The sequence below is a fragment of the Tilletiaria anomala genome (genome assembly GCF_000711695.1).
Source record: "Tilletiaria anomala UBC 951 chromosome Unknown K437scaffold_62, whole genome shotgun sequence".
NCBI lineage: Eukaryota > Fungi > Basidiomycota > Exobasidiomycetes > Georgefischeriales > Tilletiariaceae > Tilletiaria > Tilletiaria anomala.
The window spans coordinates 93419-105943 of NW_013546960.1; the positions used below are offsets into that span (position 1 = coordinate 93419).

A 12525-nucleotide genomic window follows, 5' to 3' on the forward strand; every position below is an offset into this window, starting at 1 on the left:
CTTACACAACCGATTTAGAAGGCGCGGTGGCTGGGGCATTGCCAGTGCAGCTGCCGCTGCCGCCGCCGCCGCCGAGGACCCTGCGAAGCTTGTCGTACAGGTCCGAAGTGGGCGCCGCAACGCTGGCGACGCTGCTGCTGGTAGTGGAAGCTAGCGAGTTGCGTCTGTTGATCCTTGCCTCTGTCTTGGCAATAGCCTCAGCAGACGCCTTTGCGTCGAAGCAGGTGGGGCGTTCACCCTCGCCCTCAGTCTCCGAACCACAGCCAGAATTGACGGAGGAGGAAGAAGAAGAGTTCTTTGCGCGACGTGCGCTGATGGCGACAGAGAACGCCCGCGGAGAGACAGACGCACGTGGTGGGCTGATCCTGGCGAGTGCAGCCATAAGTGGGGTGTCACCGCTTCCGCCGATGTTGTCACTATCTTGAGAGTAGAGCGAGCCAGGCGACTTGACATTCACATTGTCGCTGGCGTCGCCGGTCTTTCCTTGACTTGTAGAAACTGAGATGCCCTCCGTGAAAGGATTCGGCAGGGCTGGCAGCTCTCGCGAGACTTTGCGCGCGTGGCTCGGTGGCAAGTGTGCTCCCGCCCCTGCCGCTGTTGCAGCATTCGCAAGCGACGGAAGACGGGTGAGCGCGTCCTCCGCTTTGCCCGTTGCACAAGAGCGCGGGAACAGGAAGAAGCCAGCTGCTGACGGAGAAGCGTTCAGCGGGATGTTGCGGACGGGTGGACCGGCGCGCATGTTGTACGCTTCGGCAGGTGTCGTTAAGGCAGGCAGCATCGATTCTTGCGGCAAGGGCTTCTGCTCGTGACCGTAGCCGTGGCTGAAGCCGCTGTAAGCGGAAGCACAACCAGAAGAGATCGATGTAGCTGTCGGCGAGGTGAACGTCAAGACAGGTGGATCAAAGTCTGCAGCATTGTAGATCGGCGGGTCTCGAGCGAGACTATCTTGCGCAGCCATGTGCTCGCCACCTTTCGAAGTGCGGCTGGTGCACGAACAGCCCGTCCTGTGGGAGCCAGAGGATGACAAAGTGCTGGATCGCGAGATACCAAAGTGGGTCGAGCAGGTGTGGAGCTTACGGTAGCGATTTTGCCGTCGAAGATTCTCTCCTTTGCCCGAAGGTGCCTGGTTGCCATAAGCCAGCACGGGTATGTCGTCGTGGAAGGGGTTCGTGTATCTGTCCTTGCTGCGACCCGAGAGAATGGGGCGCTGCGTGTAGGTGCCGCTGTACTTTTCCTCTGAGCCGCCGCTCTTGCTGTTGACAGAGTGGTGGCACGACTGTGATCGGGCGATGATGGCCTCGGAGAGGGAAGCACATGCGTTGTGGTAACGCTGCGACTCAGCAGAGCCAAAGACGCGCCTTGGTGGCACGCGTCCGTTTCTCTGCGCCTGCATCGCTGCTCCCCCCAAGCCGAAGCGCACATCCTCCGCCTTTTCGCGTGCTTCCTCCTCCTGGTCGCGAAGCTCGGATGCCTCCCTTGAAGCAGACTTACGACCTCTCTTGTACATCCACAGGGCGAGACCGGCGAGGGCCGCTGCGCCAGCGAGCGCGCATGGTACAGCGATGGCCGCCTTGGAGGTCCCACCGAGGGACTTGCTGTTGTCGACCCCGCTGCTGGACTCGCTTGCTTCGGGGCTGGATGACGCAGAGTTAGGCAGAATAGCATTCAGCGCCACTGCTGTCGTCGGGGAACCGAATGGCGCCAGCACGAAGGCGGGCGTCAAGATCGACGAGACGCCCGAAGAAGCGCCGTCGCGGCGACGGTGGTCCCTGCTGTTTATCTTCTGCTTCTTCTCGCGCTCCAAGGATGACCAGCGCCTGCTGCCGTAGCTATTGCTTCCATCACCGCTTCCACTGGTTGACCTGCCGTTGTTCCCAGACGATGCCGAGGAAGAGGATCCGTCGTCGCTCGAGGATGAGCCATCGCCATAGTAGCCACTAGATGAAGAGCTGCCGTCGCCGGAACCAGAGCCAGAGTCCGAATTGGAGTCAGAACTTGAGCTTGAGCCTGAGTCTGCGCTAGATCCCGCCTCGCTGTCACTGCTGTCGGCTTGCTTCTGTCCGTTGTTCTTCCAAGGGCCACTAGATTGAGACAGTGGGACGTTGTCGAGCATGATGAAGAAGCTGTTGGCAACTGTGACGTTTGGTGCGGAGCTATGAGAGAAGAAAAGGTAAACATGAGTACCCGAGCGAAGATCTTCGTCGGTCTATGCATCGAGCGCACTCACAACACGATCGAGTACGATGAACCGTGCAGATCGGTGTTGACATTCGGCGCTGTTGCTTTGCCACATGCGTCCTGGTCGAGCGTGCCGGCCATGGCTGCCTGCAGATCCGTCGGAGAGTTGAGTAGGCACAGTCGCATCTGTGCATCGCTGGCGTCTGTATTTTGGGTTGAAGAAGAGTGCCTGAGCAAGCGAAGAGACAAGAGCAGCATCAAAGACATGTCAGCTCGACGGCAACAGCAGTATGGAAAGAGCCAAGCTCACCAGGAGACGACGACATCCTGGCCACCTGCAAAGATCTGGCCGGGTGCGGGGCTGATCCAAAGGTTGGACGAGGCTCCAATGGCAGACGTAAAGTTGCTCCCGTTCACCGAGGCACCAGGCGCAGGTGTTGAATCCGAAGCGACATTCATCAAGTTCGGCAAGTCAGTCTGGACAGCAGCAGCCGCGGCGACGGCCTTGGAACTAGCACTGACGATGGCGGCAGCGTTCATCTGCTCTTTCTTGCTCGGCGTCGTTGCCCTTGTTGTCGCTACAGCCGCAGCCGCAGAGCCACCGTTAGCAGACGGCGCACCGTAGTCGGCGGGCAGGGCGCTCCCATCTTGCGCACCTGCTCTTCCACCTGCGGCACCGCCCTTTGCATTCACGAATGACGACGATGTAGGCACGACGGTAGCGGTCGTCCAGGCTTGCGTCGCGGTCCAAGTGGAAGTGCCACTGGACCAGGTGGCGAGCACTGGCATCGTAGTCGTGTATGTTGCTGCCGCTGCCGCTGCGACGGAGCCAGATGAAGAGGACGCACTGGACTCTTCAGCCTTGGTATGGTTCTTTGACGTGCTCTTAACTTTATCACTCGATGACGCCTTGGAAGCCGTGGCCTTGTTGGTCTTGTCCGCTGCGCTCTTGCTCTTGCTGCTGCTCGACTCGTCGCCTGAGCTGCCGCTTCCGCTTCCGCTACCACTGCCGGAGCCGGAACCAGAATCATCGTTGCTGTTGCCCTTCTTTTCGTTTTGGGCTTTGGTGTGACTCTTGGCGGAGGGGATCGGCGTCTTCTTCAGCTGCATTGAAGATGTACCGCTTCCTGAGCCACTGCTTGCATCGCTGTCACTGCCATGCTTGACAGAGGACGAAGCCTTCTTCTTGCTACTACTACTACTGCCGTCTGAGCTGTCGTCATTGGATGACCCATCACCATCCTTTGACGAAGCCGACGACTTTCTTCTCCTGCTACTGCTACTGCTGCCGCTTCCACTTCCCTCCTGGCTATGTTTCTTACTGGCACCGTCCCCAGAGCCGGAATCACTATCTGATTCGCTGGACGAGGCGCGTCGCATCTCGGGCTCGTTGGCTCGCAGGAGCCAGTTGGTCCTACGCAATGGTGCGCGCGTAGAAATGCTCTGCCCCAGGACGCGGCTCGATTGCTGCGGACTGAGCCTGATAGCGCTTTCTATTTGCCCTGCTGCTGCTGCTTCTGCGGACGCAGGTTCCACTGGTACGACGGTGTACGCTGCGGGAATCGCTTGTGTGGCACGGTCCTGCTCATCACCAACGAGCGCGCGCGAAACGAGAAGTTGCAAGTTCTGCACCGCCCTCGCTGCGAGCGGACGGCGGCCCAACGGCGCACCATCGCGTCGATTGGCCGCTGCTGCCATTGCGGCTGCTGCAGGATCTCGCTCAGCTTGGCGTCGTTGCTGGTGCATTGAGGACGAGACGGCAGCGTAGTTGTCCTGGTGGTAGCCGAGGAGCTGCTCAAACGATGAATGAGTCTGGCCTTGCTGTGTCGCTTCCAATGGCGTTGTCGCCTGTGCGTCCATGTCGTTCTCACCAATGCCGTCGCTGTCGCTATCGCTCGAGACGGTCACGATTACGGGCTGGGGAGATGTCTCCTGCCTGACAGCATGATTGACGATCTCGTCATCGATGATGACGCCTTGCTCTGCCTGCTCTTGCGTTTGGGCTTTCGCTTTCGCCCTAGAGTACACACGTGCTGCCGGTGATGACGACGAGGATGCATTATTGGGTTCAGAGCGCGAAATGATGGACCACCAGCTTGCCTGTCTCGTGGTAAATGACGGGGCAGCACTGCGCTGGTGGAGCCCTGCATAACCCTCTGCCTCTTCCTCATGCTGCACCCGAGCCTTGCCCGTACCGGCGCTTGCAACGAGCGCGGACGGTGAGGAGGCCGGGGAGGCCGCTGCACCTGAGGCGGAGAGTGCAGCTGCGCTCGCCAGCAGCGCGTAAAGAGCTAAGGTAGACGAGTGTCTGTGGGCCTGGCATGGTTGTAAGTTGTCGACGTTGCTAGAATTGCTCATGGTAGACCGTCGTCGCCGACGGTATCTCGAGTGCTGATGTGAAGCTGTCGATGTCTGGGGTGCGATTGACGTTGAAGGAGCGAGCATGTTGTCGCTCGTTCCCATTTTCCTTTTTTCTGTGTCAGTATGATGTCCTCCTGGGAATCGGGGCCGTGTCGCTGATTGTGAATGAAGACCGCGCTGCGGTCGAGGAACGAACGTACAGAAACCTCACGGAGGCTTGGTGGTATAGAGAATGAGTGTAGGTCAGGCGCTCGAGGAGAGCAAGTCGAACGTGGAAAGGGGAATGAGAGAGGAAAGTGGAGGGACCAATGCGACGTGTGGGAGACCTGCCCTCTTGTCGTGGTCGAGGGGGAGGCGCTGCCTTTCAAAGGTCAGGAAGAAGGGGAAAGGGTGATGCGAGGAGGAGACCAAGATGCAGAGAAGGTGAGAAGAGAACGAAAAGGAAGGAGAGCAAAGGACAGGGCATGAGGGTAGGACGACGAGGTGTTGATGCTAGTGGTCAGACTGCACGCAGAGGATCCGGGATGCGGGAGTGAGCGTGGGCACAGACGGGGTGTCGAAACCAGTGCCAACCAGCAGCAGGCTCAAAGTCGACGGCTTGCGGAGGGATGGGGCGAAACAGCTGCGTTGATGTTCTCTGTCCGGCCAGCAGATTGCACACTGGCATCAGATAGCTCAGAAATCGAAGTCAGCGGGCAACAAGCGGGCGGGTGAGCGAGCTCAACATGTCTGTGCGGTACAAGTTGTCTAGCAGTGTGCCACTGCAGCGGGTTGCACCTGGCTCGGCACTGTCCCGAACTGCGTGCGTGATGCGGGAGCAGGGTGCTGCATCTCAAATCTTGTTTTGGCCATGGCCATGGCACTTCCGGGCACTGCCAGGGAGCGCATTGTGTCTGGATGATGTCCCAACGGCCGAGGCGTGAGCAAGAGATGAAGGTGGAGTATGAACGGAAACCAGAGAGTGTGATGGAGAGGAACCACAGGGGGCCGAAGTAGATTCTACTCGCAACATCCCCAGCGTCTCACTCCGTGCCACCAGAGCTCTGCCCATTTCCTGTCCAAGCGACGGTGGTGGCCTTGGTATATCGCTCGTTGTGCGCCTCGCAATGGCAGAAGGCAAGCACTCTCAACCTTCTCTAGGCATCTCTACATACAAATCCTCTGCTGATCGACAAGGAGCGAGTATCACTCGAAACTCGAAAGCTCGAGAAAAGGTGTTCTTTTCGCAGGATGGTAAAGCTGATTCTCTCGGCCGAGAACGAATGAAGAGCTGTGCGCGTCAGAGTTATCGAAGGGCTATGCAAATGCTGTGCCACTTCCAAGCCGATCCGCATGAGGGCGGTGCTCCTTTATTAGGGACATTGATATCAAGGCAGCATGCATGCAGCTCCGCTCGTAGCGCTCTCACCGGCGCCAAGGATTCGGATTGGGCAGCTCATGTATTGTATGGGAGATAAAATCGTTCGGGCGTGTATTGATTCGCATGTACTACTAACCTGAGCAGAGCAACAGTGGAGGCCTGCTGAGGCGAGTCTCGGGTTGCATGGTCACACTGCCGATGAACGGCATTTTTGCAGCATTCGGTATTCGATTAGGGCACCCTCTCAAGGCCATATACATTGTGCCTGAATTCAGCGTTCTGGACGAGAGATGCGATGCATGTGATTCCCATGCTGTAGTCTGGGTGGACGTCAAAGCGGCTCCGGCATCCATTGATGTGAGTGTTCGTTTGCCCGTCCAATTGCAGTCGGTGCCTTTCGTTGTTATAAGATGCGATGTCCGAGGACGCCCCTGCTTGTCTATCGTCTATGTCATCCATCACACGTTCACACTTCCCTCCCCACTAGTGTTGTTGGGAAGTCTGGGGCAGGCATCGTTGCATCCCATTACGTACAGCCTTCAACAGAATCCAGTCAATCCGCTCTTGTCACGGAGGGCATCCTCCTTGAGATTCGGGCGCACCTGCCCTCTCATCTGTCAACCACACGTTTACCTTGCCCTTGACTCCGACTTGAAAGCGTCGCTTTCCCCTTCCTGCAAGCGCCTCGAAAATGTCCTACTACCAAGGCGCCAACAGCAGCGCCTACGACCACAACCGGACCTACGAGCCCTACTCGCACGTGAGATCCGACTCGAACACAAGCATCTTGGCTCCCTACGGTCACGGCTACGAAAAAGAGTGTGGCCAGCCGCCGTCATACTACCGTGATCACAACCATGACGGCGATGACTCGCTTTACGAGGACGGCCAGAGCCACAGTCGGATCCACAGCAGTACAGCGGCAGCTCCGCCGCCGGTGCCTTCGAAAAGCGATGCAGGGAGCCAGCAAGCCCCTGGCGTCGCCGGAGGGTTGTCCCTGATGCGAAGTGACACGCTCCGTCCAGCCGATTCGATCAGCCAATATCAGTACGACATGGAACAGGCGCATGGAGGAGACGATGTACCATCCATTCCGCAACCGTACCACCATCACCAAGCACAAACCAGCATCGACAGCTCCGGGTATCCGCCCCTGCAAAGACAAGGGCACATGCACAACCGCCAGGAATCCTCTGCAAGCTACTACGATGACCATGCTTCTTCGGGGCAAGGCTATGCTAAGAACTACGGACACGCCGGCTACGAAGCCTCTAATCCTACGTTGCCGCTGCGAGGCCATGGGGGGAGCATGGGCTACGCCGACGACGAAGAAGACGAGAGAAAGCAGCTCTCGCGAGGGCCGCAAGAACCCATCCTATTCTCCAACATGGCAGCAGCAAACGGCAACGAAGGCACAACGGGCAATGATCGGCTACATGGGGATCCGAATGACCGCAGATACTACGACTATGGAGATGCAGGCGCGAGCGCAGGGGCATACGGCAAGAACAGCGGGGGCAGAGGCTTCCCATTCAGCGGCAGTAACCTGCTCGGTATCAACTCGTACGACACCGGCGCCGGGGCGGCGGGACCGTTTGGCTATCCGAAAGGCTCTCTGCAAGAAGCGATCGAGAAGCGGCGGCGGGGGATCGGGCGGCAGCGCTTTGCGCCGGTCAGTTACCTGTTTGGCCTGGCTTACCTCGGTGCATTCGTCAGTGAGCTGATCAAGAGCAGTCAAGTGACCGGCTCGGCGATCCAGACGCATCCGACTTTCAACCCGTGGATCGGGCCCTCGCCCGAGTTCCTTATCAGCTTTGGCGCGCGCTTTGTCCCCTGCATGCGCAGCATCCCGGCCGTGGACCCCAGCACGGCCAAGCTTCCCTGCTTGCAGTACGCCAATGCGGACAATGGAGGCGTCTACATGGCCAACCAACTCTGCACGCTCGCGGACCTGTGTGGCTTGGCGGATCCCACCAAGCCGAATCAGCAGTGGAGGCTCGTCGTGCCTATTGTGAGTCAACAGGTACTTGACAGGTTCTGATCGTGCTCATGAGACTGACCAACGCTCGCGCCGCTCAACTCCTCCAGTTCCTACACGGCGGCGTCGTCCATATCCTCTTCAACATGCTCGCGCAGATTTTTCTTTGCACCGACACCGAAAAACTGCTCGGATCGGTCTACTACACTATCGTCTACGTCCTCGGCGGCATCGGCGGCAACCTTCTCGGCGCCAGCTTTGGCCTCACAGGATTGCCAGCCGTCGGAGCGAGTGGCAGCATCTTTTCGTGCATCGCGGTCGAAATTACGGATCTGATCTACAATTGGAAATATGTGAGTGCCTCTTCTTCCTTCACCTGTGGCACTGCACTGTGTCTGGCATGCTGCACTCACACTAAAGGCCACGTGAGCAGGTGTAGCTGACATTGCGCGCACAATGCTTTGTACGTCACAGGAAATGAGGGCAAAGCTTCGTTTGACCGTCGCAATATTCTTCACCGTTTTCTCACTCGGTCTAGGGCTTCTGCCATACAGCGATAACTTTAGCCACATCGGGGGTGCAGCTGTTGGTGAGTGAATCGCGGGCGGCTATGCAACTGCTTCTGTGTGTTCTCGCACCGAATGGCCCTTCTGTCATCCTGAGGCTGACGCTCACACTTTCTGTTCGTAGGTCTTCTTGGCGGCTTCATCTTTGGCCCCAGCATACACTCCACTCGGGCGCACCGTGGCATCATCTGGGGCATCCGAATCGTTTGCCTTGGTCTTTTGATCGGCTTCATCGTCGGCCTCGTCCTCAATTTCGAAAGCAGCAGCGACCCTACCAAAGCATGCACTTGGTGCCGATACCTTTCCTGCTGTGCGTACGCTTTTCTGCCTTCATACCTCTTGCATGCTTGCTAGCGAACTCCAATGCTGACTTGGACGCCGTGTGCTTCATGCCATCCTTTCGCCCGCTCGACAGTGCCCACATTCAGTCAGTGCAAAGACCCGCTCAACGGAATCCAGACAGGGTCTACAACCAGCTCCAGCTCCGGTAGTAGCAACCATTAGCAGCATTGCGCCGAGCGCTTCCGGCACAAACGCTTACAACTCCGACGATAGCTCGTAGAACGGTTCGCATACCAGACAAACTCACCCACCCCATCAATGCTCTCAATGGATTTTTTTTCTCACCACCAGCATTGCACGCGCAATTTGCTCACAACGGCCTGTATCGCAAACCCGCGAACACTCCTCGTTCGATCGTGCCGGTCGCTTTACAGCCCCCAGGTGGACGCCGGGTATGTACTTTAGACAGCACAATCGCACCACAAAGGACACTTTCCCCAACAGCAGCTTTGAGAGCGGTCCGCGCGGCGTGAGCAGTGCGAAGTTCTCCGAAGGGATTGGTGGCTGTGCGAAAGGAAGGGGGGATGGGGGCGTGCAAAGTCGGATATCTGTTACGTTGGCATGCCATGTCGGTGTCAAATGCAGCGGCAGGAGCGAGTAGATGTTACACAGGTTCGTACATTCAATAAAGTACAATACACATCTACAATGACTAGAGATCCTCCTTCTCCACGCGCATATTCTAAGCAATGATCTTGCGGACAGTGCGCCGCTCGCGGTCGCCTGCGCACTTCAAGATGCCCTCGGACTCGAGCGTCCTGACAAGGGTATACAGCTCGGACGGGTCGATAGGGACAGTGCTTTGCTCGTTGAGCGCCTTTGCGATCTCGTTGTAGCGCACCGCTCGCGCGGCAGGCGCAGAGCCCTGGTGCGTCTGGTTACGACCGGTGCCGCCCATGGTGTCGAGGAGCTGGAGGAACTCGCGGCGCAGATCGCCGGCGAGCTTGCGCTGGTGCAAGCCTGCGCCCGTGTTGATGAGGTCCAGGTCGATGAGGCCCGTGACGGGGTCGGTCGCGCTCGACTTGGCCGCCTCGCGGATTAGGCGCGCGGCCTCCTCGACGTCGGCGGTGGTGACTTCGGTGGAGAAGCGCATGCGGGCATGCGCCTCGGAGAGGCGGATCATGCTCTCGAGCTGGCGTGTCGTGGCGGTGATGCGGCGCTCGGAGCTGCGGGGGTCCTCGCCTGCGCGGCGCAGCTCGACATACTCCTGCGCGAGTGCGTCGGCTGCCTCAGCGGTGAGGAGGGGCGAGATGTTGTTGCGGGCGTAGGAGATGTAGCTCGTCAGCATCTCGATTGAGAGCAGCTCCTTGGTAGAGCTGCTGGGCCGGTCTTCGAGATAGAGGCTGACCAAGTGGCGCGCCAGCCGGCGGTCGGACGCCTCGTCGATCTTGTCAAGGACAAGGTAAACGAGATCGAACCTGCTGATTAGCGTCGGAGGGAGATCGATGTTCTTGGTGATCGGGAGCTTGATGTTGTACTTGGACCCTATCGGGTTTGCCGCCGCGAGGACGGAGGTGCGTGCATTCAGGGTGGTTATGATGCCCGCCTTTGCGATCGAGACGGTTTGTTGTTCCTGCAGCAACAGCAGCACAGATTTGGAAGGTCAGCGTGTGCACATGGACATTCCGCTCGCTTGGTGCGCCTGCCGACGTACCATGACTTCGTGCAGCACGCTACGCGTGGCGTCGGCCATCTTGTCAAACTCGTCGATGCAGCAAACACCCCCGTCGGACAGCACCAGAGCGCCGCTGCGAACGAGAAGGAGGAGCGAAATGTCGCGAAAAGCTGTCAGCTGGGACGATCAGGTACGCAGAGGGGAGGCGGTGAGCGGATGGCAGGATACAACAACGCACCTCTCAAGGACCAGCTGCTTGGTGTCCGGGTCGCGGGTGACGTACGCGGTCAAGCCGACGGCGCTGGAGCCCTTGCCGCTGGCGTAGACGCCGCGCGGCGCGATGCGGTGGACGTATTTGAGGATCTGGGACTTGCTCGTGCCGGGGTCGCCAACCATGAGAACGTTGATGTCACCACGGTAGCGGGGGCCGCCTTGGCCACCGCCGGTGTGGATGGACTTGTTGGTGCCGCCGAAGAGCTGGAGGAGGATGCCCTTCTTGACGTCATCCATCTCGTAGATGCTCGGCGCGAGTGAGCGCGAGAGCAGCTCGTACGCGTCTGGGCGGCTGGCCACCTCGTACATCTTGGCGACCAGTTCGTGCTGCGTGGCATTGTTGGCGGCGGTGTCTGCTGCGCCGTGAAGGGGCGTATCGGCGTCACGCACCCCCTCCTCCTCCTCCTCACCGCCGACGCCGACGGCCTGGCTGCTGTGGCTGTGGCGCGCCTCATCGCGGTCCCTGGTGCTCGCGTCGATGCCCATGCGCTTCGTGTCGCCGCGCCTGATGTGCACGACATCGAGGAAGGTCTTGAAGAGGGACTTTTGCGTGCGCGCGCGCGGGTGGATACGCGTTGGCTCAGAGCGGAAGATGCCGGTAATCGCGACGCGATCGCCGGGCTTGGCGACGTCGACCAGCTCGTCGTACACGCACAGGCTGACCGTGTGCGGCGTCTGGCCATCGGGGACGACGTCGGGCGTCTCCTGCAGGCGGACCACCTGGCGGTCGCTAAAGTCGGAACGGTTGTGGATGAGGTTCATCGTGCCGAGCTGGTTGCACACCTCGCGCGGGCAGCGGTCCGGCTCGGCGATCCTGTTGCGGTCAATGTCGACGGTGACCGTATGGCTGCAGACGAGGCAGCGGAAGAATGCCTGCTTCATCTGCGGCACGATCGGCGTCGCGCGGATGACCAGACCGCGGATTGTGACGAGCTTGTCAATGTCTGCGTGGGGGAGAGTAAAGCAAATGTCAACACGTGTCGTAGACCCGCGCAGCGGCCCGCCGTCGCGTGAGACGTACCGCTCGGATTGAGGTCGCGCATGTTGGTATTGTCGAGGCCGAATGGGCGGACCTTGTAGAGGTTGCCCTCGATGACTTCGATCTCGGCCTTGCCGGCCTCGCCCTCCATGCCGTGAACATGGTTTCTGTTGTCTTCCTCGGCGAGCCCGATCATCTCGTCCTTGAGGACCTGGTCCATGATCGGGATCACCTCCTGCGGGTACTTATGTAGGAGCGCGGCGAGCTTCTTACTCGGCGCAAAAGCGGCGAGATCGTCGACGCGCAGGTTGAGGTTGACCTGGTCGGTCTGGCGCATGACACGGAGGTACTCTTCGTAGAGCAGCTTCTCGCCTGCCTGTGCGCTGTGGTCGAGCCCCTGCAGGCCAGATGTGGCAGCAGCAGCAGATGCGCCATCCTTGCCAGCGGCGTTGTTCTTGCGCTCGTGCACCCACCGATACTTGAGGCGGAAGCTGCGGAGGAAGGAGCGGAAGGAGGTCATGGTGTCGTTGATGCTGACGTGAGTGCCCCAGATGACCTTGGTGGGCAGGTCCGCCGCGCTGCTGCCCAGTTCATCCGTGTTGCCCGCCTGACTTAGCGAGGGGACGTCATTGTGCGTTGTGCGCTGACGGTGACTGCCCAGGTCGGAAAAGTCAAAGTTGAGCTCCGAGCCGAGATTGGACGCGGTGCCGGCGCCAGCGGCGGCGGCGAAGGCAGGGTCGCGTCGGCGCTGGGCGAGCGGCGAAGAGGCGAGGGCGGTGCCGTTCTGCAACTCGCCGCGAAAGACACGCCGGGGAGTGTTGGAGGCCTGCGTTGAGGAAGGGAAGAAGAGCGGCTCGTCGTCGCCGGCATTTC

At 59.4% G+C, this 12525-nt stretch overlaps 3 protein-coding genes across 3 annotated transcripts; 1 reads left to right on the top strand and 2 right to left on the bottom strand.

Annotated features, from left to right (window-relative positions):
* Position 1: 1 nt before the first annotated feature.
* On the bottom strand, positions 2-4536 carry K437DRAFT_269169 (uncharacterized protein; the record flags this gene model as incomplete). The annotated part of the gene is made up of 3 exons (XM_013386901.1): positions 2-2153; positions 2228-2407; positions 2489-4536. 3 exons carry the CDS (start codon positions 4534-4536, stop codon positions 2-4), a joined length of 4380 nt encoding a protein of 1459 aa, XP_013242355.1.
* Positions 4537-6163: 1627 nt separating this feature from the next.
* K437DRAFT_257549 (rhomboid-domain-containing protein) lies at positions 6164-9232 on the top strand. The gene is made up of 5 exons (XM_013386902.1): positions 6164-7910; positions 7988-8230; positions 8352-8466; positions 8568-8753; positions 8859-9232. Exons 1-5 carry the CDS (start codon positions 6591-6593, stop codon positions 8945-8947), a joined length of 1953 nt encoding a protein of 650 aa, XP_013242356.1. The 5' UTR covers positions 6164-6590; the 3' UTR covers positions 8948-9232.
* A 193-nt stretch (positions 9233-9425) lies between these two features.
* K437DRAFT_248546 (MCM-domain-containing protein) lies at positions 9426-12525 on the bottom strand. Its single transcript, XM_013386903.1, has 4 exons — positions 11695-12525; positions 10639-11617; positions 10440-10533; positions 9426-10358 (listed from the first exon to the last, which is right to left on the bottom strand). The coding sequence occupies exons 1-4, from the start codon at positions 12170-12172 to the stop codon at positions 9468-9470; spliced, it is 2442 nt and encodes an 813-aa protein (XP_013242357.1). The 5' UTR covers positions 12173-12525; the 3' UTR covers positions 9426-9467.